Source organism: Oenanthe melanoleuca, chromosome 11 (assembly GCF_029582105.1).
Source record: "Oenanthe melanoleuca isolate GR-GAL-2019-014 chromosome 11, OMel1.0, whole genome shotgun sequence".
Classification (NCBI taxonomy): Eukaryota; Metazoa; Chordata; class Aves; order Passeriformes; family Muscicapidae; genus Oenanthe; species Oenanthe melanoleuca.
The window spans coordinates 16,923,364-16,946,415 of record NC_079345.1 but is presented as its reverse complement, the minus strand read 5'-3'; the positions used below and the strand labels follow the sequence as shown (position 1 = coordinate 16,946,415).

The window sequence follows — 23,052 nt, the reverse complement described above, 5'->3', positions numbered from 1 at the left end:
AGTTTCTAATTTTATTTGTTTTCAGGAGAGGACCTGGAGCTGCTCCTGGTTCCCAGCAGTGACAGTGTGGGGTGGTGGAGTGTCCCTGACAGAGAGCCCCATGAAAGGTCACACTGTGAGGTTCCCTTAATAGCTGCATGCCCACAACAGGGAATTCTTTAGTTTTTTTGTGGTTGCTAGAGATTAATCCACACAAGGAGCCATCTGTGGAAAAGGATGGACTGAATGAGATTAACATAGTAGATACAGTGATATTTAGGTGCTGGTTTCAGTATTTCAGATTTAGTTATACATTTTCCTTTAAACTCCTTCTGCAGCTTTGGTCCTCTCAAGTGCTACCCTTAAATCTGTCCACTCCTAAATATCTTTTGCCCATTTTTCCTATTGTGTGATTTCTTACATCTCTTCTTTATGGGATCAAATTAATTTTGGCTTCTTTGTTGCTTAACTTTTTTCCTTGCTCGTCTCCTCTGTGCTGATGAATTCTGCCATGTGGAATTCTAAGAAAAGATAGTATTAGAAAGAATCTTGACATCTTTGAAAGATGCCTCTGAAATGCAGGCTTAGGGTGTGCAGAAGAAAGGCACTCTTGGCAAGGGCGAGTCTCAAAGCTATTGAACCTTTGAATTGATTCTTAAAATTTCTTTCTACATTGCCATTCACCAAGTTTATGCTGCTGAATGGAAAGGAGGAGGAATATCCAGGTGATGACAGGCTGGAGGAAGCAGGTCCACTGGCAAAATTATTCCCTGAGAATGAACCTTTGTGCTCTGTGGGTATAAAGGGTGAATGCTGTCACTGACTCTGGACTTTAAACACTGACCTGATGAGATTTCTCATTAGTTTGTGGTGTAGCTGAGACTTACATGAGCTTAAAGTTGTAGCCAAGGTTGGGAGGTTTTCTCTAAATTTAAATGCTTGAGAGAGGGGTGAATGTAGTCAGGGTTGATAGTGCTGCTCATGTGTTTGAGCTGTCTGGAGCTGTATCCTGAACAGGAAAGGAATCTGGGGCCATGTGCAAGGATTTTTTGACAGGCTGAATTGCAGTGCAGTAAGAATGAATGATTAAATTACAGACGTCTCTTCTGGTGCATCTTTTTTGTGTGTACAAAGGCTCATCACATCTTTGGTTCTTTGCTACTCGCCTGAAATGAATTTTCTACCATTCAGTAAAATCTAGTGAAGTCAGGATCCTAATAGTCAGATGCAATCCCATTCTCCTGAACCCACAAATACATTTTAGTTGTGTAGATTACAATTACAGCTGTAACTCCTGCTCCCATTGACATGCTTGCATTGCTGGCATTAACTGGCTGCCAATTTTGCTGGGCAGTGAAGCAGAGCAGGGTTCAGGCTGGGCTTAACCTCCTCAGTATTCTCCCAGTTTTTTTGCACAGGTTTTGCAGCACTTACCATGTTATGTGTTGTCAATGCTAGTCAGAGGAAAAGAAAATCAAATAGCCATGACTTATTTATTAGACCATTTTTTCCTCCAGATTCTGAATGGAGCTCAGAATCACTGATCATTCAAGCGACCAGATTGCCAGACATGGATAAGGCGTGTAATAATTAAACTCTGTCCTCTTTCTGCCTCCAGCTCCATGGATTTCCATTTCCATTTTCTAATGGCTGGAACAGCCACCTTGCAGATACTTTCCCAGCACACTCACAATGTGGGCCATTAATACTAAGGAAATGCCCATCATTGCTGGCTAATTAATATAACTACAGCAGTAATAAATGGAGAACTGGTGTAGTTTGAAATCAAAGCAAGGGCTTATCTCAGAGAAGCTGGTTTAACTTAGCCTAGAAAGAAATTTATTAGCAACAGAATTTGACTGCACAAACATTCCTCTGATTTAAATATGAATATCCTGATATTTGCATACTCATCCCTCTGAAACTGAAGCTGAGATCTGCTTGAGATACAGGATTCTAGTGAATTCTTTGGAAACCAAATATACTGCAATGCCTTCATTATTAGCAATGCTTATCTGAAATTCTCTTTTTTAAAAGTGAGGTAATCTTTTTCCCCAGAATATATGTATTCCTTCCTTGAATGATACCATAGATTTCAACTAGCAAAGACTTCTAAATATATTCCACTCGGCCGGCTCAGATTTGTGACAAACACATCAATAAATAACAGAAAGCCTGGCTCATTATCTCTAAAGACAGCTAAATGATGATCCCTTTAAAGTCCCCAAGCTTGCTTTCACCCAATGCAGCACTGAGTGGACTACATAAAGTTTCTATTTTCCTCTGAGCCGTGTTATGATCATTTGCAGAACTGGATTCTTTTTCCTCTTGGGTTGGATATTAGAAAGAAATTCCTCCCTGGGAGGGTGGGCAGGCCCTGGCACAGAGCTGTGGCTGCCCCTGGATCCCTGGCAGTGCCCAAGGCCAGGCTGGACATTAGGGCTGGGAGCAGCCTGGGAGAGTGGGAGCTGTCCCTGTCCCTGTCCAAGGCAGGGGGTGGAAGATGATTTTTTTTTAGGTCCTTCCAACCCAAACCACCCTGGCATCCTGTGATCCTCCCACTCTGCATATACAGACACACAACAGAGCAGTCTGCTATGGAATTCTAAAGCCAGTGCCTGGGAGAGGATATTGTGGCCTGGAGCCATGCTTTCAGCCAAGGTTTAAATCTCTGAATGAAGGGTTTCAATGGAATTTCTGTTGTCCTTATTCTGCAGGCTCTGCAGTCACAGAGATGTTGTTTTCATTGGGATTAAAGGGTTCTTGGCACTCAGCCCCACCTGCCAAGCAAGCAGCACTCCCATGGCAGCCTGTGCCCCCTACCCAAGGGCTGGGCAAAGCACCTGAACTGCCACAACAAGTAGAAATTCCCCTGAATAATTATTCAAAGCAAGAGGTGAAAATCTAGACAAGATCTTGAAATGTAATTGGTGATTTGACCACAATAAATATTTTCCAGGCCCAGAGCAGAGGCATCTCAAGGACAAAGCTGTGGGCTCTGACACAGGTAATTACCCACACCAACAGCATTCTTTGGAAATGAAGAAGTATGAGGCAATTTTGTCACCTAATGGGAAAGGGCATAAAGCCAGAAAGGCTCTATATGGTTTACCGAGAATATAAATAGAGTAATTGAATCATCACCCAGCACATGCACTGTTAAAGTTATCTATAATGTGTATTCCTTTAAAAAATGCAAGGACACTAATTAAAAAGGAAAAGAGACATAATTCTTCAGAACAAGCCTTCGGCTACAATGTACTTTTTAATGCCATGAATATCTCTGCTTTCATTACGCTTTAATTTATTTAATTTTATTTAGCCTTTTATGGTAAAAATAACTATAGGCATTATTAGCAATAATTCTAACATTTTAGGGAGTTACTTTGGTACACCATATAATTAACTTAGGGCTGAGTAAATTTTGGTAAGTTTGAGAAAGAGAAGGAAAGAAGCCTTTATGGAGGTTTAAACAAGAGAAGCCCAGGAATATTAACCTTTTCTGCTTGACCTTTTTTGCTCTGGTTTAGTGGAACTCAAACTATATAATCCATCATTTTTACACTAAAACACAGAATTTGCTAAGGTGATTTTTTATCCTTTTGCACATAACTAGAGGGTTACACAGAGCTTCTCAGATCCTAACAGGTCACTGAAGGTTTGCCCTTGGGCTGGTGCATCTTCAAGTTCTCAGATGTGAAAGTGTTTTCAAACACAGCACACATTTTCCCACTAGTGTTTCACACAAGAATAGCAGGAGAGGTGATCCATATGGATAATAGCATGGGAGTGGCCATCACATGGGGAAATACAAATGGGAAAGGAGGGGGCTTGTGGAACAATCTCAGTAGTTCAGGAGCAAGCACTGAAATTCAGAGGAGCTGCTGAGCAGAAGCTGGAGACCTCTGATTCCAGAGGGAGGATTGGAAGGCAGCTGTGAATAAAGCATCTGAGTAATTCAGTAAAAAAAAAAAAACAACCAAAAAACGGTCAATGAAAGAGAAAGTAGTAAACATCATTATGACAAGGAAAATGAGAGAGATTTGCAGTAACAGTCTAAATTATACTTCTGCTCTCTGGGCATTTTAAATCCAGGTTACACATCTGAGTTCTAGATTGGCAAATATTAATTTAATAAAGTTATACTGGAGCTGGAACACTGTTCAAAGCTTAAAACACAAAAGGTTGGGCCATTAGGTGGTGTTTTAGAAGGAAATAAGATTTCCTGGGGCATAATGCTGGGAAGGATTCAAGTAAGAAACACAAGCAGATATGTACCTGACTAATTAGCACACAGAATATTTATTAGTTACTTTGAAGAAATTTAGAGGCTGATTAAGCAGGCCATATAGATATATAGATGATATTTAAGTATATAGGTATATATTATATTAGTAAAGTGCATCTTTACCCTGACCAGCTACCAACTGGTGGTCTGCACTTTGAACATTTGAATTAGAAGTTCTAAAGAAAATTAGATTATTTTTAGAAATACTGTGTGGAATTCACCTCATTTAAGAACCTGAGTTCATCAGTTCTGGGCAGATTGGGACTATCTGAAATCTCCACTGGTTTTTCTGCATGAGGGCAGGTCAGAGTAGGGGTTTGCAACTCAGCATAATTTTGGTCAATCTTCTTGAGGCACATTTCTGTCTAGAATAAAGACTCTGAGCTTCTGGCAAAGGTGCAGGGCAGGAAAGAATGGAACTATTTTCTCTCTGAAAAACAAAGGAGATGGTATTTTTAAAGGTGAATCCTGATGTGCTGGAGAGGTCTTTCTTGCTTATTGCTGAAGGTACACAAGTAAGAAGGTTTGATGCTGGACTCCTAGAACTTGATTCATATCCAGAATATCCAGCAATATTTTATCTGTGAAGGAAATGTGAGAGTAGGTAAATTGCACTGTTAAGAAAGTATCTCAGAAGGGAATATGAGCCCTAAAAGTAATGACATTTAAATGCTTCTTTAATAAATTCTGCTTGAATAAAAAGCTTTATTAAAGCATTTTTATGTTTTGTCTATGAGTAAGGGAGGGATTTCATTTGAGCTATAAATTATTTTACTTCAATCATGAAATCATTTCAAATAAAACCCCCCAAATATTCCAGACAACTTGTCCTCAATCAGTCTGCTTATTGTTATTATTATTGCTGCTAGTCATTAGAAAATTTCATAGCTAATTATAATTGACAATAAGACCCTGCATATCTAAGTCAATATTTTTATAAGATTTTAATATGCATGAGGTATTAGCTATTAATAATATAATTGCTCTAAAGTGTGGGGCAGATTCCTGGCTGTTTCATGGCAGCACAACTCCCTTGGTTAAGCTGGAATTGAGAAACAGAGCAGCAAATCATGTTCTGGTACATTTGTTGTGTCTTAAATTTTTTTCAACAGTCAATTTATTTTCCTGCCTGTTCACTGCTTTATTTTTAAGTCAAATTCTTTTCTGTCATTCAAGGATGCCATATTATTTTCTGGATTTTTTTTTTCTCATTGAAAAATGAGATTTATTTTCTATATAGAATTAAAACACGTTACTTCCTCACAATGGTATTGCACTGCCTCAGAAAATCTGGAATCCTAATTAGGCTTGTGGGGCTTTGATCCATAAAAGCACAGATCCAGTGGCATTTCATCACATTTTTATTATTCTAGAGTGTATAATGAAAGTATCAGAAAGATGATTCTGAGGTGCTTTGTTTTCCTAACTTTTTTCCTTCCTAGTGGTTGCCACAAGGAAATGGAAAACCTTTGCTTAAAATCTTTAAGTAGCTTCTGACTTTTGCTGAAATGATGGGCCTGTAGAGCAATGCTTCCTTCCTGGAAATGCTTCCAGAGATTCCAAATGTTGCTCTTCTATTGCTCAGTCTTGAAGTTAGGTATCATATTTCCATTTTTTAGAGTTGCTTTGATTGATTTTCATTGGCCTTTTGCAAAAAAAAAAAAAAATTAATTGTAAAACTTCAAATATTTCTAGGTTGCCATTTAGTCAGTACTAAAACTTTAGCTGTATTTTTAATTTTTGCAGATGTGATGATTCCCCACTCCAGTACATAACACAACTAATTTACAGTGTGACCTAACTGCAAACTTCCTCCTGACTTGTGTCCTCATTAGAGATAAATAAGGCTCAATTACACAGTGCTTTATCAGAAATACAGGTTGTTTTCTGCCAGAAGTTGTTTCAGTTTGGTCTCTGGATAGATGTGTGGGTGAAAGGATATTGGCAGTGTTGGTTTTTTTTTTGTTTTTTTTTTTTTTATCGTTTTCCCTATAAGGATTTACTTAAGATTGGTGAATAAAATGGAATTGTTTCATTGTCGTAAACTCGATATGATACAACCCTCTCAAGCAGCTCTACTAATACTTTATTATGAATTATGTATTTGTTTACTCGTATTGCTGTGTCACATATATCTTCATTATGTGTCACTGTGAATATAAACCTCACTGTGGTCAAAATTAGATATGCAGAGCAGCCTCTATAACCTGCTGTCTGCATCCAGGACTTCTGTCAGGAGACAAGGACCCGTAATTCTCACTCAGATATTACTAAGGCATTACAATTTCTGATTAGGATGCCCATTCCAACTCTTCCCAAGTCTCATCCCATCTATTTGTTCCCATTGCTTTCATATCCCATTTTTCTCTCCTCGTGCATATTCCATGCATTCACAGAATCCCAGGACCCCTGGGGTTGGAGTCCCAGCTGTCCCCATGCCCAGCCTGTCCCACCCAGAGCTCTGAGTGCCACCTCCAGGTGCCACCTGCAGGGATGGGCACTGCAACCCTCCCTGGGCAGCCCCTGCCCAGCCCTGAGCCCCTTTCCATGGGGAAATTGCTGCTGGTGCCACCCTGAGCCTGCCCTGCCCAGCCTGAGGCCGTTCCCTCTCCTCCTGTCCCTGTTCCTGGAGCACAGCCCGACCCCCCTGGCTGTCCCCTCCTGGCAGGAGCTGTGCAGAGCCACAGGGACCCTGAGCCTCCTTTTCTCCAGGCTGAGCCCTGCCCAGCTCCCCCAGCCCTGCTGGGGCTCCATCCCCTGCCTGGACACGCTCCAGGCTCTGGTGGCCACGAGGGGCCCTGGGCTGGCCACAGCCCTGGGGGTGCCTGGCAGGGCCAGCACAGGGCCCGGGCCCTGCCCTGGGGCTGCTGCCAGCCCAGGTGCCATTGTTCTCTGGAGCCCTGGGCTGTGTCCAGCCCTGTCACAGCCCTGGGGCTGCTGCCAGCCCAGGTGCCATTGTTCTCTGGAGCCCTGGGCCTGTCCAGCCCTGTCACAGCCCTGGGGCTGCTGCCAGCCCAGGTGCCATTGTTCTCTGGAGCCCTGGTCTGTGCCCAGCCCTGTCACAGCCCCTGGGGCTGCTGCCAGCCCAGGTGCCATTGTTCTCTGGAGCCCTGGTCTGTGCCCAGCCCTGTCACAGCCCCTGGGGCTGCTGCCAGCCCAGGTGCCATTGTTCTCTGGAGCCCTGGTCTGTGCCCAGCCCTGTCACAGCCCCTGGGGCTGCTGCCAGCCCAGGTGCCATTGTTCTCTGGAGCCCTGGTCTGTGCCCAGCCCTGTCACAGCCCTGGGGCTGCTGCCAGCCCAGGTGCCATTGTTCTCTGGAGCCCTGGGCCTGTCCAGCCCTGTCACAGCCCTGGGGCTGCTGCCAGCCCAGGTGCCATTGTTCTCTGGAGCCCTGGGCTGTGCCCAGCCCTGTCACAGCCCCTGGGGCTGCTGCCAGCCCAGGTGCCATTGTTCTCTGGAGCCCTGGGCTGTGCTCAGCCCTGTCACAGCCCCTGGGGCTGCTGCCAGCCCAGGTGCCATTGTTCTCTGGAGCCCTGGGCCTGTCCAGCCCTGTCACAGCCCCTGGGCCTTTCCCACCTGCAGCTTTCCAGCCCCTCTCCCCAGCCCCGTCCATGGGCTTGGGCTGAGCCCAGGGCAGGGCCTGGCTCTTGTCCCTGCTGTCCCCCAGCCCGTGGCTTCAGCCTGCCCTGACCCCTCTGCAGAGCCTCCATGCCCTTCAGCAGATCCACATGCCCCAGTTCTTAATCCAGATCATCCACAAAGATTCTGAACAGGGCTGGGTCCAACACTGAGCCCTGGGGACATCCCTGGTGCCCAGTACCAGCTGGGTGTGGCATCATTCCCCATTTCTGGGTTGGGCCATCAGCACTTTCTCATCCAAAAAATGTGCACTGTCCCAGCCTTGGGCTACAGCACCTCCAGGAGAAAGACAAAGCACCATTCAGAGTGATTGGGAATAACCAGAAAGCCTCGAGTTTCAGGGCTGTTGAGTTTTTTGGAAGGGTGGCACGAGGGGTGAGGTTGTCTTTGCTTCCCAATCCCATCCAGCCCCAAGGTGAATATGAATTTCTTTCAGCATCTTCTGCTCCCTCCAGGACAAGCAGAGGTCTCTCAGTGTGGCTCATGTTCTCATTCTCATTGCAGCAGAGGATAACTTCTCTCCTATCATGCACAGCTAAATCTAAATAGAACAAGGTCTTTTGATTTTCCCTTATAACCAGGGATGTGGTAGAAGAGGCCCTTTTCACACTTGTGAACTCCATTTGAGGGGATGTTTTGCTTTTCTGATCTAGTTTCTCCTTTCCAAGCCCTTTTGATCTGTCTGTGCACTCAGACAATGCAATATCATACAAATACACCAACCAAAATAAGATACTTCTGCAGAAAATTACAAACCTTTCCCGGTTTTGCAAATGGATCTTGCAATTCACAGAATATCAGAGGTAATTACAGAGCAACTATTTGTGAAGCTGCTAAATAACTGCACGGCTTCATGGCATGAAAAATAGCAGAGGGGTTGCATTTGAATGTCAAATTACAGCCTGACCTTGGATAAGCAAAATGAGGGCTAACTGATTCTATCAGTGTGCATTGTACCTGTAAGAAAGGAATAGACTCCCTTTTTAAATTTGAGTTTATTATCAAGTTTTATAAATCAGTGTTGATCCTTTGAAGTTAACAAAGTACCCAGTCAAAATCCCTGGTTTAATTTAAAGTATATTTATATCAGAAATCTTAAATGCTTTCAAATGTAGGAAATAATTGCTACTTAGAGTGGCAGGCAAAGAGCTAAGTGCAGGGCTAGGTGGAAAATCACTTATAAAAAGGAAGGATTTGGTCTTCTTGCAGGCATGTCTCAGTTTTCTGCAAATTTTAGGTAATTGATTCAGCATCTGATTGGTTCTAGGTTAAATGAAATAGTTTTTAAGTCTTAAGAGAACTTATGTACAAAAAAAAATCGCACAGGAAAAGAAACAGAGTAAAAACAGGACCTGAAGGATTTGGTGTATTTAATTAACATTTTCTGGCAAGGTGTGTGCATGTATCAAAGAAATTTTAACCTTTGTTTTTTGTTTTGGTATTGTCAGCAACCTGAAAGTAAAATCAGTCCTTTAGTCCCAAGTGATCTCATATTTTGAGTAAGGGTAGGTGAGTGTGGCCTTCCTGAGTCACCTCTTTCCAGATGGAATTGCTGAACTTTGGGAGCCTCTTAACTCCAAATTCAGCTTGGAAGAGGTGGATGATATTAAGCAACTTTTTGGTTAAACTTGTGACAGTTTCTCGATGAGGGAACAGGAAAATAGAGTGTGACAAACCTTTGCTCTTGCCTCATTCATCCTTCTGGACCCACAGCAAAATAAACCCAGGGAGCTACTGAGAGGAGATGAAACTTTTCAACTCCGTTATTATTTTTCTCCCAAAGAATGACTGAAGGAACAAACCTGGGAAATATGTTCCACATCCTTTCCTTTCGGCGCCCCTCCCACACACATGTACACACAGACACTCACCACAATCTGTGCTCCTCCGGCTGCTCCATGTGCCAGAGAAACACCAATTGAATAATAATCAGCAGGCCCTGCTTGTTTCTTGTCTTAGCAGCTCGTCCAGGAACCTTCCTGCTAAGTACTGATATGTTCATATTGCTATTTCCATAATCCACGACTTCTCATCCTTTAAAAATGCAATTGTTTCAATGGGGAATCTAAATCTTCCTGGTGAACAGCTCTGTCTGAGTTTTTAGTTTGGCTGGTTGGATTTTGTCCTAGCTCAGAAATGGCTTGTGTATTTAGCTGGTATTTTTAAGAGAAATGCTGGCAATTACTGCTGTCTTCCTGGCAATTTTGGAGTGGGTTTCAGGCACTCAGCCTCTCTTGAATCAGATCATTACCCAACGCTGCAGACAAATGAGCCCAGTATTTGCTGCACTATGTGATTTCTAGAGTTAAGCTTCAACATAAATAAAACCTCCATTTCACAATAGCATCTGTGTATCTAAGGATTCTTTAAGTCAGATTTGTCAGTTTTATATGACAGAAAGATTGTTATAAGCTGTGGCATTCTAGAAATAAAGGATTGCCTAAGGAAAACAACAACATAAACTCTAACAGGAGAAATAAACTTGTCCTGCAGATTATCGTAATAAAATCATCAGATAAAACTTTGATAAAGGCATGAGGACTGGATCTGTTAAAATACAACTTAATAAGTTTGAAATATAAGGGATGTAAAAAAGCACTGTTGTTTTTATTAAGTCAGTGATTCAGATTTTGTTTTGATTTCTTTGTTAGAACTAGGACTTCCTCTACTTCTAATTTAAAATATTATTATCAGAGAAATTCCACTGAATCAGAGAAGCATGAATTAACCATTTCAAAACCATGTGGTGGTGTGGTGATGGTGATGATGATGATGATAATAATAATAATAATAATAATGGTTATTTTTATAGGTATCTACTATCTATTCAGGTAAATTTTAGGTAAAACAGAAGACAGTAATGATTTTTTTAAAGAGAATTTTGAAGTGATTTTGGATGATTTAGTTACCTAAAGGAAAACTGAACTAAACTGGATTTCTTTGGCTTAAATTAATTATAAATTTCATTTTGTGCCACAATAATTCTCTTTATCCCAAAAAACATTTTATCAGGCAAGAGAAGACAGGGGGAAGTGTTTTAAGCAAGTTTATGAAGTCTTTAAGTGTTTATGGGAGATGAAAATCTGCATTATATTTTGTTAGTCATGGCAAAAGACCAAAAGTTATATTTGTAAGCTGTAGTTACTCCTAGGAAGTCTTGGTGTGTGCAGTAACAAAGTTGACAACACTTAGTGCTTTGTAATACAAATTTCTTACAATACAGACACATCTCAGTTATGCAGGATCTTTTTCCAGGAAGGATGGAAAATATTGATCCCAATAACAAATGGTAAAACATGGGCTGTAACCTCCAAAAGTTCAGGTTCTTGATAATGTTTGTTTGTTTGTTTTAATTTGATTTTGGTTATTTGATCTGCCTCATCATTTTGGTCTCAAGCTCTACAGTATTATTAAATCCTGAGTAGGTTTCAGTGGTTACTCACATGAGTACCAGCAAGTTGGGTATTTCAAGTATTTAATGTTCCAGTAGAGCCTTGTGAACTGGGGAGAAAACAGAAGAGCTTTTTAGGTGAACCTTGTAAACCTTTCAATATGCATTTCTAAACCCAGGTGGGTTTTCTATAATTTTTTTACATTTATTTATCCACCCAAACTAAGTTCAACTAGTAATTTTTGCACTGAGTGTTCCTTTCCTTGATCTGTCTAGATGTTCCTTTTTGTGTGTGTTCTGTGCTCATCTGGATCTCACTGCTGGAAATGTTCAGAAATGTTCTCATTCAGAAATGTTCTGTGCTCATCTAGACACAGAGTGGTGTCCTCAGATGACCAACTAAGTCCTTCTGTGCAGCCCTAGCTTGAAAAGACTTTTATTTAACTAGGCTAGTGGAAATTTTCTCAATATTTTTCAATCTTGCATCTCAGAGTGTTAAATTGTCAAACAAAGCTGATGTTTCTCAAGTGACAGCCCTAATGATACTTTTATATTGCAAAATTCAAGGTAGGTCTTTTTAAACTGTGCATCACAATAAATACAGGTGATAAAGCTTTTAAACATCTGGCTAGTTCTTTAGAGAATGTCTAACTTTATCTTTTTTGTTTAATGATTTTGCATAAAATAACAGATTGGAAGTTAAGCAGTCAGTCTTGCTGTCTAGCTGGTGCATGCAAGAAGAGTCAGTCTCCCTTAAATCTACTGACTGAGGGGTTCATTGGGCAAAAAAACCAAACTAAACAAAAACCCACGCAGTAATTAAACTCAGTTTTGTTCCTGGTTTAGAAAGAACTGACTGTCCATTCATACAAATGAGGAGAAGTTCTGAAGATGGAATACTAATGAGTGACACCCCCAAGGGCCTGAAGGGCAGTGACCTTGCAGTTGTGGCAGCTTGTGACCAGCCTGGATCCACTTCAATCCCTTCCTACTCCCAGTTCAAGCCTTTGGGGCGCTGCCAGCAGGTCTGGGTTTGGCCTTGGACATCCTCTGTAGGTGTTTTAGCACCGAGAGCCTGCAGACATCAAACGTGTGGAAATGAGCAGATGTCATCCTGACAGCCATTTCAGCCTGGCTTTGTGCAGCCAGGACTCATTAGTGTGCTTGAATAGGTGTGCTCAGGGGGAGGAAAACACTTAGCACCAAGTGGGGTTTCCCTGGGAACTTTGGGATGACAAAAGAACGCGGTGTGTTCAGGGTGGTGGGCAGTACAAGCTGCAGATGCCCTTCCCTCTCCATCTCTCTCTTTCTCAACAACAAATTTCACCACAGTCACAGGAACCCTAAAAGGCAGTGGATATCCCCTTGTTTGGAGATTTCCAAACAAGCTGAGTCTCTCTTGTGTTTAGTAAATTAATTTTTTAAATGAATTCTCATCAAGTTTCTAATTATAATATCTTTAAATTTAATGTTTGTATTTCTGATGAAAGACAAACATTTTGGGGGCAGTCACAAGGGACATGAATAATTTCTTTAGAAGCTTATCTAATTAATTACATTACTCTGTAATGTCTTTAAAATTTGAACTGCCATCATTTCATTAATTTAGATAAAAGTAAATCTTTAGTGTTTAAATATGACACTAGTGCTGAGAATTCTGATAAGCTTGAGATTCATTGTCTGTATTTTTATTAAGTGAAGATAAAAAAAAGTGTTTAAAATGTTTGGAATTAATGATTTGCATATTAGGTTTTATTTGGTTTCAAATACATTATTATTTCATGGCATAAGTGTTCCCCTCACCTGTTAATAAGTAAGATCATAAGATGCAAAATGTCATAAATATTGCTCATACAGTATTTTGATGGGGGCTTCTTTTTCTTCTGTAATATGTTTCTTTTCATATTAAAACTGCTGGCTCCTTAAGATGGAAAACATTTAAAGTCTGATGTGTGGGGATGTTCCATGTCCTATCCAGGAGGGAATTTTGATATTTCAGATGATCTCAGAAATATAAAGCCTTTTATAGCACCGGTATATTTGAGTTTGCATTTTTAAAATTGTTATGTTTATAACATTTCAATGTCAGTAGAGCAATTGAAATTTGCACATTTTTCATGGGTGGAGTCTCCCATACTATGGATGTCTTTAGCATACAAGGAGGAAACAGGGGTGTAGAATATCAGGTTTGATTAGGTCCCAACAGAATTAGCCCTGATGGAAACCACAAAACTCACAGTGTATATGGTCATTCTTCCTTTATTCATCTCTGTCACTTGTAGGGCTGCCACCAGTTCCCTGAGCACTGGTGGGGCCTCATCTTCTTCTACTTTGTGGTCATTTGAACTGAGAATATTGAGATTTGTCATTGCTGATGATACAAACGAGGAAGAATGCCATGATTGGAAAATAGTATTCACTGAGAGATGGACTTTGAAATAGGGATTGAGTTACTTATGTGCTGTGGAATGGTTTATCAAACTCTCCAAATCAGCTGGTGACCTCATTTTAAACTGAATTCATGGGTTTGCTCCTTGGGGAAAACTAATTTAAAATATTTATAAGTAGTCTCTAAGCAAACTGACAATGCTGGATTGAAGGAAAGACACAGGCAGCTGCCTCTGAAAGCTATTCAAAGTAGATGCAAACTGTTGGTTTAGCTTTTCTTGCCTTACAGCTCATTCTGCTCTTCACAGTGATAAGCAATTTTATGCAAAATAGCTCCATATTATAAATAATGAGTCATTACTTTAGTGAAGAAAGAAGTTCACAGGTCACAGTTTTGGTCAGTGGTAGATGATCAAAGTGCTTTAATAGTCCAAATTACTGTCTAGCTTCAGCCCCTCAGTCTCTCATCCATCTTTCTCCCAATGTGGGTCAGCAATTTAACCGTGTTTGCAATGAAGGAATAATAGATGTGCAGCCAGAACAATTAATGGAGTGAAATGTGCTGTTCTCTGCCAAAGATAAACAAAGAAATAAATCTCTGCTGTTTGCAACCTTCCCTTTTCCATATATAATGGACTTTATCAATAAAACAATACAAACTTCATCAAAGAAAAATCTTACCAGTTTAGACCAAGAAAGGTCTTCATTGAGCTAATCTCCAACAAATGCTGTTTGCAACAGGGATTTATTTATCCTTTTCAGCCACAAAGCCCTGGCCATCCTGCTTAACTCACACTCCAGCTCCACGATCTGCTGCAGAACAGGCTGCCCATTTGAGCAAGGGCAGGAGACAGGAAGAGCACAGTCACAGTGAAGCACTGCTGGATTTAACTCCCAAGTAAATCTGCTCACCTTGGGTACTTTGATTTCTTTCCTCAGGGAACCACAGCCAGGTGTCCCGGGTGCCTGTTGCTATCAAAGTTCTCGATGTGAACGACAATGCCCCCGAGTTTGCATCGGAGCACGAGGCCTTTCTGTGTGAGAATGGGAAGCCTGGACAAGTGAGTATCCCAGCTTTTATGTGAGACTGGCCTGGAGTTTCTCCTTGTCACTTATGTCACCTTTATTCCCAAAATGAGTGCCATGTGTACATGCTAACAGCCCTTAGCATAGAGATAAACCCACAATCACTTTCTGTGGGATGTCTCTCTATAATTAAACATTTGTTTTCCCCTTGAGGTATAGTTTTAGATTAAAGGTGAGTACTTTTGGACAATATCCTGGAAAAATCCTGAATGTTTTTAAGCTCCCAATGTCACACTCTGTGTGATGGAGCACAGCATATCCTAAGATAATGCATGTTAGTAGGTGAAAGTGTAATCCAACCTGAATTCCAGTTCCGTTATCGACCTTCATTGCAGCTGCTCCCAGAATTTTTAGAATAAACAGTTAAAAACAATAAACCCATTTCCCCTTGACCTTATCTCAGATATAATCTCTATTCAGGTCTTTTCTACAACAGTTGGGAAAAAAGTAAGACAGCAAATGAGAACTTGATGGAAAGTGAAGTAAATTGTAATTGTGTTTGAAGACAGTGTTGGAGTAGGGAAGTTCAAGTTTTCATTATATTGAAAAAAATATTAAAAATGTTATTTCCTTCTTCATTTAATGAAGAAAGGCTTGGTGAATAAACTCACACAACACTTGCCAAGGTGAGGTAAACAGCAACATGTCAGAAGCAGGATTTAAACTGTTTAGCCTTTTTCAAAGAAAATGAAGCAGATTTGATTAAAGGTATTCACTTTGAAGGACAAATGTACAGAAATAGAGAAGAATATCTCATATGCCACCTAAATGACAAGGTGAAGACTCAAGAATATGCACAGACATTTAGAAAGTAATGCAGTGTGAATGAGATGTAACTTTTGTCCAGCAAGAGAAACACTGGGTGTTACAACAATTCAATGTTTTTAAACTTTGCAATTTATTTCTAGGTTGTGACATTTTATTTAAATAAACAGCAGCTGACAGCATGACATGGCTTTTTAATCCAACTATTCCTGTGTCTCATGTGGGTGTTAGGCATTAAATAAACTGTTCTCCGAAGAAGGTTACCTGACAATAGAGTTAGAATTTATTTTCTTTTTAGTAGTATTAAATGACAACCGACATAGCAATGTATGACAACCCACCTCTGGCAGGATTGGATTGTTACAGAGGATGATTTGACTTCTGGCACCCCTTTTTGTTTAGTAAAACGGTGTCAAAAATGTGTCATTTAAGGAATGAGAATTCTCTCTATCCTCTGAAGAGATGTGCCCTTGTGGGCAGTAATGTTACTGTTGGCATTTCAGTTCTTCTAGCTCACAGTGGATTTCTTTTGCACTCAGGGTGGATTTCTGATGCTGAGTTTTTTTCCAGGACAGAGTAAATCCTAATGACTATGCCTTTATTCAGGACTCAGTGAGCTTCCCTAAAATCAGAAGGTTCTGTTGTACAGTGTTTTCTGTATTTATCTAGGTATTCCTATTGAATTTCAGGTGGTTTAAGAGATGGTGAAAAATGTTCACATTTCATTTTGGAATAAATAAATGAGATGATTAAGAGTCAGCAGGTAAAAGAGCCTTTTGTTTAAGCACTTACAAAAAACTTCCATTAAAACATGATATTCTTTACATACCATTACCTCTTACACTCTTGATCTGATGGCAGATGTCACTCTTCAGCATGAATCCTCATGTGAACTTTACAGATGGTTATTAAATATTTGGCTGCCAGCATGGATGAGGTGGCACTGATCCTGCAATTTATTCTGTGTTTAAACAAATAACACTACTGGAACAGTAACCAGTCCAGAATAATCACCAAGGTTAGGGTCTGAATTGAAGTTGTCATTCAAAAATTATCAGCTTCTGTAAAGATTTTAGTAACTCCACTGCCTTATTGAATTTTTTCATGCTTATTTTTATATTCAAGTTTTGGAAGAAATCATATTAATAAGTCAGGATGTCAAATTCAAGAAACTACATATATCTCAGTTATGAAACAGCTGATATGAGAAAGATACTACTCCTAATACAGTAGCAAAAGCCTAATTTGGATGATTGCCCATAGCTTAAACTCAAATGTTACATGTGCAGGAAAGGTGCAATTGTCTTAAGGTATTCCTGTCTGTTGACATTTGCAGTTCCATTTAAATTTAAGTTTAAATCAAATTAGATTTACCATAAAGGAGATTAAATTTGAACTATTGGTAAAACCTTATGTGCAGCCACATGTTGCACCATCTATTCCAGTTTACTTTCTAAGTGTTCTGTTCTGGGTTCTGATATAATTGCTGTATTTGCTACTGCAATTGGGAGGGAGAAGGACATTTTTTTGTCTATGCACGTATTTATGTGCTCCTTGCACATTTTTACACACAACAGAAAGTTGCCAGGAATGATTTTTTGTTAGTTTTAGAAAAAAAACAAACCCCAAAAATTTGAATGTACTGTTACAGTACCTCAAAGTTAGCCACAAATCAGCTCCTGCCTTTTCCTGTTATCCCTTTTATTTTGCATAATTCCAATTACTAAAACCAGAACACACATGGTTTGCTGAGTATAGCTGTGCTGTTGGTTGTTCTGCAGCACAGTAACATTATTTTCCTGCACTCCTAGAACAGAACTTCTTTAATGTTGAGTAAGAAAATGCTCACTCACTATTCTCCAGTCCATACTCACACTTTTGCAGGGAAGTGCTGTTTGCTGGAAACAAAGCTACACAGTTTTCACTGGAGTAGTGCAGACAGCAATATATGAGAGCTGAAGCCAGCTTTAAACTGGAGCAATATAAAACTGAGTGCAGTGCTGCTCCAGTCTCCTGCAATTTGTCTCTATTTTATTCACTTCTCCTACTAGAATTGTTTTTCTTTCTAATGGGCAAAATCTTCAGGTAGATCTTTGCCTTTTCAGCTAGAGCCATCCCTTTACTGCCAGAACCTGCATTTGACTCTTCAGAGAGACAAAGTTAAAATTGCTCTGTGGTGAGTCTACTCTTACAGTGTTTAGAGTCTGCAAAGTAACACAGAAATCACCATGAACAGCAATGGCACTGCAGAAACTTTTCCAGAGTTGGAAGAGCAGTTTTATTAAAATTAGAAAAGTGTTTACTAGTATTAAGGAACCAGTCTTAGTGAGGTTAACAGGTTGCATCACAGGAAAAGTCTTTTAAACAGTACCATGTACTAAAATTGCACCTAGACTGTTATGATGTGTTGAAAATAACTTTGTTTTACTATTTATCTTTGTATGTATTATTTCAGGCACATGTGGCTTTGTACAATACAAATATACAAATTAGAAAGTCAAGTTGTCCTAAGGGACCATTTAACTATTCATTACAATCCAGTGCTGTCTGCTAAACAAAATGTGCTGATTTGCTAAGTTTCTGCTAAATGTATGTACAGAATCAAATGCATGCATGAAGTATTAATACAACATCAAAGTTGGAATTTTGCATGTAAGAATTTCAGAAATTTCAATACTGAACAGCCAAAGGGTTATTAACTTTTACTGGATATGTAGGGGAAAAGAATCAATTCTTGTTTTCTTTATGACAAGTATTGACCAATTTCTCTCTAATGGAACACCTTTGGGGTGTATGTTTTTACCAGGAAAGAAAAGACATCTGTAGTGGGCAAGGGGCCAATGGCACCTGGGCTGTGCCAGCCATGGAGTGGCCACAGGACATGGCCTGGGAGGGCTTTTCCAACCTCCAGGATTCTGTGACTCTGTGATTTGGTGATTCTCAACCACGTTGTGAACCACAGATTAAGAGTTGGAGAATTGCTTCAGTAGTATTCCATTGCATGAGCACACAACACAGAGTAGTAAAATGTTCCTATCAGCACACTAGTAAAATCTTGGAAATGAGAATTACTGGAGTAAAAGACACCACAGTTTCATATCACTTCATATATATGATATTTTCTGTTGTGTTTTCTTTTTTTTTGAAGCTTATCTTAATGCAAATGCACAAAGAAATAAGGTTGCTATGGGAACTCTAACTCTTAATTCTGTGATGTGTGCGTGTAACACAACAAATGTAGTATTGCACTAAGCCTGTCTTTTGCATATAATTTTTAATGCATTTTCAGAGAAGGAAAGATTTTGTAAACAATGAAGGGAATGGATGGAATACCAGGACACACAAAATATTGTAACAACCTTATAAGCTGCACCTGCCATGTGCACTTGCCCTTCCAGATTTCACTGTGCCATTATCCTTTTCCCCTCTTGCTTTCCCATTCTATCAGTGTTTGAAAAATTGAACAGCCATAAAGTAGATCTGTCTAAATAGATCTGTCTTGTTCAGATCCCAGCCCAGGCTGCACTTCCCTGTGATGATGAATTACTGGCAGCTGCTCCAGCCCTGGGCACATCACAGTGGGTGCTTTAGTGCCTGACACCTCTCAAAGAGAAAGATGAAAATATTTCCCATCTGCAAAAGGCTCCATCTCTGCACTGGGACAGACAGAAGCAACTCAGATATTTTTCCACTGTTTATATTTTCCCCACTTTAGGATCTGTTATTCAGCTATTAAATTAGAGACCTATTTCTTAAAGTAAAAAAAGCAAAAGCTGAGTTAGGCCTTTTCTTTTGTCCATCTCTTCTAATACATTTGATTGAAATCCTATCAAGGTTTCCATCTTGACAGATGGAGTTATCAAAAGAAAAAACAAACAAAACAAATCAAATAAAACCCTATTTATGCATTATTTAAGCAATCTTATTTTTTCCAGTAAATTTTGATAATAATAATGATAAGTCTGACCTATTAGAATATGATTAGACTCAGAATTAACTGTCTCACATTCCTTCCTAAGTTGGGCTGTCATACAAATATCAGATCAAATATCAAATTCAGCTACTTGCTGAAACATTGTTTTATATACATACTTTCAAATATTTATGTTTTGGTGTTGATCCCTGTAGTTATCTAGTAAGATCTTGTTCTTTCTTTGACTCTTGAAGAACATAAATAGGATTTTGACTTTTGTCATATATATAACACATGCAGATTGATAGTCCTTGTGGTTAAACCAGAATAAAATGTTAGTTATTGGTATTTTCTTAGGGAAAAGTGGAAATTTTAAAATAAAATTCTGTGAATTTGGACAGCATCAAACCCTGCTTCCACTTTTCACTCTGTACTTTAAAACTAAAATTTTTAATGATTCCTAATTTGAATTTAATTGTGCAAGAAATTATTGATGCGTTGCTTTAGGCATTGTAAATAAATACCTAAGACAGTTGTTATTGCATTCAATGGACATGGAAAAGGTCAATAATTCTAATTAAATTTCTTACAAACCTCATCTAGCATGAGCTAACTAGCCCTGAAAGCCAGATCTGAGGGTGGGATCTGGATCCATGGTTGGTTTTGTTTCTGTTTCTCTGGAAAACCTTTGGAATCAAAAGCAAGTGCATCAAATATTTTAAAAATCCCAACAAAGAAGAACAAAAAAAAAATCACAAAGAAACCCAAAAAATCAAACAAAAAGATCCAAACCTCCCAATTATTTTAAAATAGTGTTTCCTCCTTTCATAGTCCTGTACAACTTTGTATGATTTCATCAGCTGCAGTACCTGAGTAATGTAGAAAGTAAAAATTGTAAATGCAAATCCACTTCAGAAACTGCAATTGGCCATGTAAATCATATGAGGTTGTGATTATAAAAAAGAAATAACAAAGTCATTTGATTATTCAAAGTTATCCAAACTATCCAAAACACTCTTCTCACCTAATTATCTTGTATTATTCTAGGGATCATTAGCTAATAATGATGTTATTAAAAAACAAACAAGCATATCTTCCTAGTAGAGAAATAACTGAGGTTTTATTAGAATTAAGGGGAAAAAAACCACAGCCCACGGTATTTTCTTTTCTTTTTTTTTTTTTTTTTTTTTTTCAGTTTTGATTTTTTTATCATCTAAAATTTCCCATTGAAATTTATTTAAAAAAATAATAATTATTCAATGAAGTGAAATGAGGGGTGGGGGAAGGAGAAAGGATTAAAGGTGTATTACATATCCAGGTCCAGTGAGAAGTGTGGTCATATAAATGAAAGATTGCCATAGACAATATGAGTGTTTCTGAAGCCAAATTTTCCTTTTTTTGTTGAATAATAATTTATTACTTGTCTAAATCAGCATCAGTTCTGCTGTCGTCTCTTACCTGTCTCTCCTTATTTGCTGGCTCTTTGTTCTGGAAACATTTTAAAAGGGGCAGATTCAGTTCCTCTTCCCAAGGTTTTCACCCTAAGGTCTATAAAAGCCTTGCAAAGTTATAAATTATCTTTTTTAATCTGGCATGGGGAGAAATAAAATGTGTCCAATAAATAGATATTTTTTTTTTTCCAGCCCTGTCTGTTTATCAGGAGTGTGAAAACTTAATGAGCCCATTTATGTTGCAGGTAATTCAGATTGTCAGTGCTGTCGACAAGGATGATCCTAAAAGTGGGCATTATTTCCTGTACAGCCTTCTTCCTGAAATGGTCAACAACCCAAATTTCACCATCAAGAAAAATGAAGGTAAATAGAACGACTATAAAATGTGTATCTCAGCAATTTACTTTCAAATTGTTTTGCTGATTTCCAATTACTTTACCAGTGTGACCTTTGGGCAATTAAAACATAAATAATCTGCTGAATGGTAGCTTTGTTATATCTCTTAAAGTGCTTCCAATAACTTAAAGTAGAAAAGAAGAAAGTAAAATTAATATGGAATTTAGCTCCAGAAGACAGTTCACTGGCTGTAATCAAATGAAAGGATGGATTTACTACCTGTGTCATTCCTATTAATTTGAATTCCAGTGTAAGATGAAAATCTGAAACTATGGTGATAAATAAATGTTGATTCCTACATTGACTGTTTATGGATGGGAACATAAAATTAAGTATCTACTAAATCTTCCAAATAAAGCACCTTTTCAGCCTGTTTGTTGTGTGTATAAAGGTTCCAAAGTATTTTGGTGAGGAACCTTTGCTAGACAGAGAAATCCCTCAGGTCAGCAAAGCCCAGAAGGGCACTTTGAGTTGCTGTGCTTTGGAGCACTTCTGGAAGGGCAAAATGTCATTTTGCAGAGCTGTAGAAGGGACCATTCACATGTGATGGGGAAAAAAAGACCCATTTAATATTGTTGGGCAGTAAATTTATACTGATCCTTCTCTTTGGCACTCAGATCTGTTTGAAGGTCAGGTGAGAGAGGGAGCTAGGACTGATCCCAAGAACACGATAAAGAGTGCTCGATGTGTTTGTGCTTACTTGAATATTCAGCAAAGTTGTTCTGTCTTGGATCTTTTTAAAAAAGCACACCCTGCCAGGAATCCGAGTCAAAATCAGCCTTTTAGTTGAAATTGTAAGAAAGCAAAACCCTGTTTAGTCCATTACTAATAGGAAGATGTGTGAGCTGTATGTGCAGGAGTGTAAAAGCAACACATGAAATGTCAGTTAAAGAGGAAATGCTGTTTGCATTTTTTTATTCTATCTGTTCCAACCTAGAAGTATGATGACACTGTTTTGCTAAATGACACTGTGCCTGAATTCTTAACTATATCCTATATTTTCCTTTCCTTTAGATGTGTTTTTCTCTTCTAGCATTCACAAAGTGTGCCTCTACTTATATCTCTATTTTCTTGTAGTAAATGAGTCTCTGTGTGTTTTCTGGAGAAGATAAAACAAACCTCTTCAAAATGCATTTCATAATCATCAGCAGTGTAACACAAATTGAATTAAGCATCCTAAATGTGAGGTGGTTTGCTTGGCACAGCATGACAAAGTAAAAAAGATCTTAGCATTTCTCTTCATGTTTAAACACTGAGCTCACGTTGCTAATTACCCTTGTCCTTCCAAGCTGTTACCTATTTAAGACCCACTCCTGCTCCTACTCACATACAATGGCAAAATGAGTCCTGAGCTGAGTGGGAATGAGGAAATTTTCTATGTAACAAGGTTTGGAAAAATAAGTCAAATTTTGTTAAGGTATTGCCACTAAGTTTTATGCAGCTTTTAATATGTTTGAATTAGTTACATGTGAAAATCCTCTTAAAACAACCACCTGAAATCTCTTAAAATTAAAAATCTGCTTGAAGAGACTTTTCTGATTTAATCCTTCAGTATCCAATAATAAGATTCCAACTATGCATGCCAGCCTTGTCTGTCAAGATTGCTTAGCCAGGGGTGCAGTGCATGGTTGATGTTAGAACATGATCTCCCACAGGAAGCAAATACTCCTGTCAGAGCCAAAATCAGACTATAATTTGGCTGAGGTGAGTTTTTATGTCCTTTAGACATAATGGATCTTCAGTAAGTCTTTATTTA

At 39.1% G+C, this 23,052-nt stretch overlaps 1 protein-coding gene across 1 annotated transcript in view; it reads left to right on the top strand.

Moving 5' to 3' along the window:
* The window catches only part of CDH8 (cadherin 8), a 149,790-nt gene that overhangs the window by 101,000 nt on the left and 25,738 nt on the right, over positions 1 to 23,052 (top strand). Inside the window, exons 9-10 of the mRNA XM_056500593.1 lie at positions 14,625 to 14,746; positions 21,146 to 21,263. Of these exons, the coding sequence (XP_056356568.1) occupies positions 14,625 to 14,746; positions 21,146 to 21,263 (240 nt within the window). The remainder of the gene's footprint in view (positions 1 to 14,624; positions 14,747 to 21,145; positions 21,264 to 23,052) is intronic.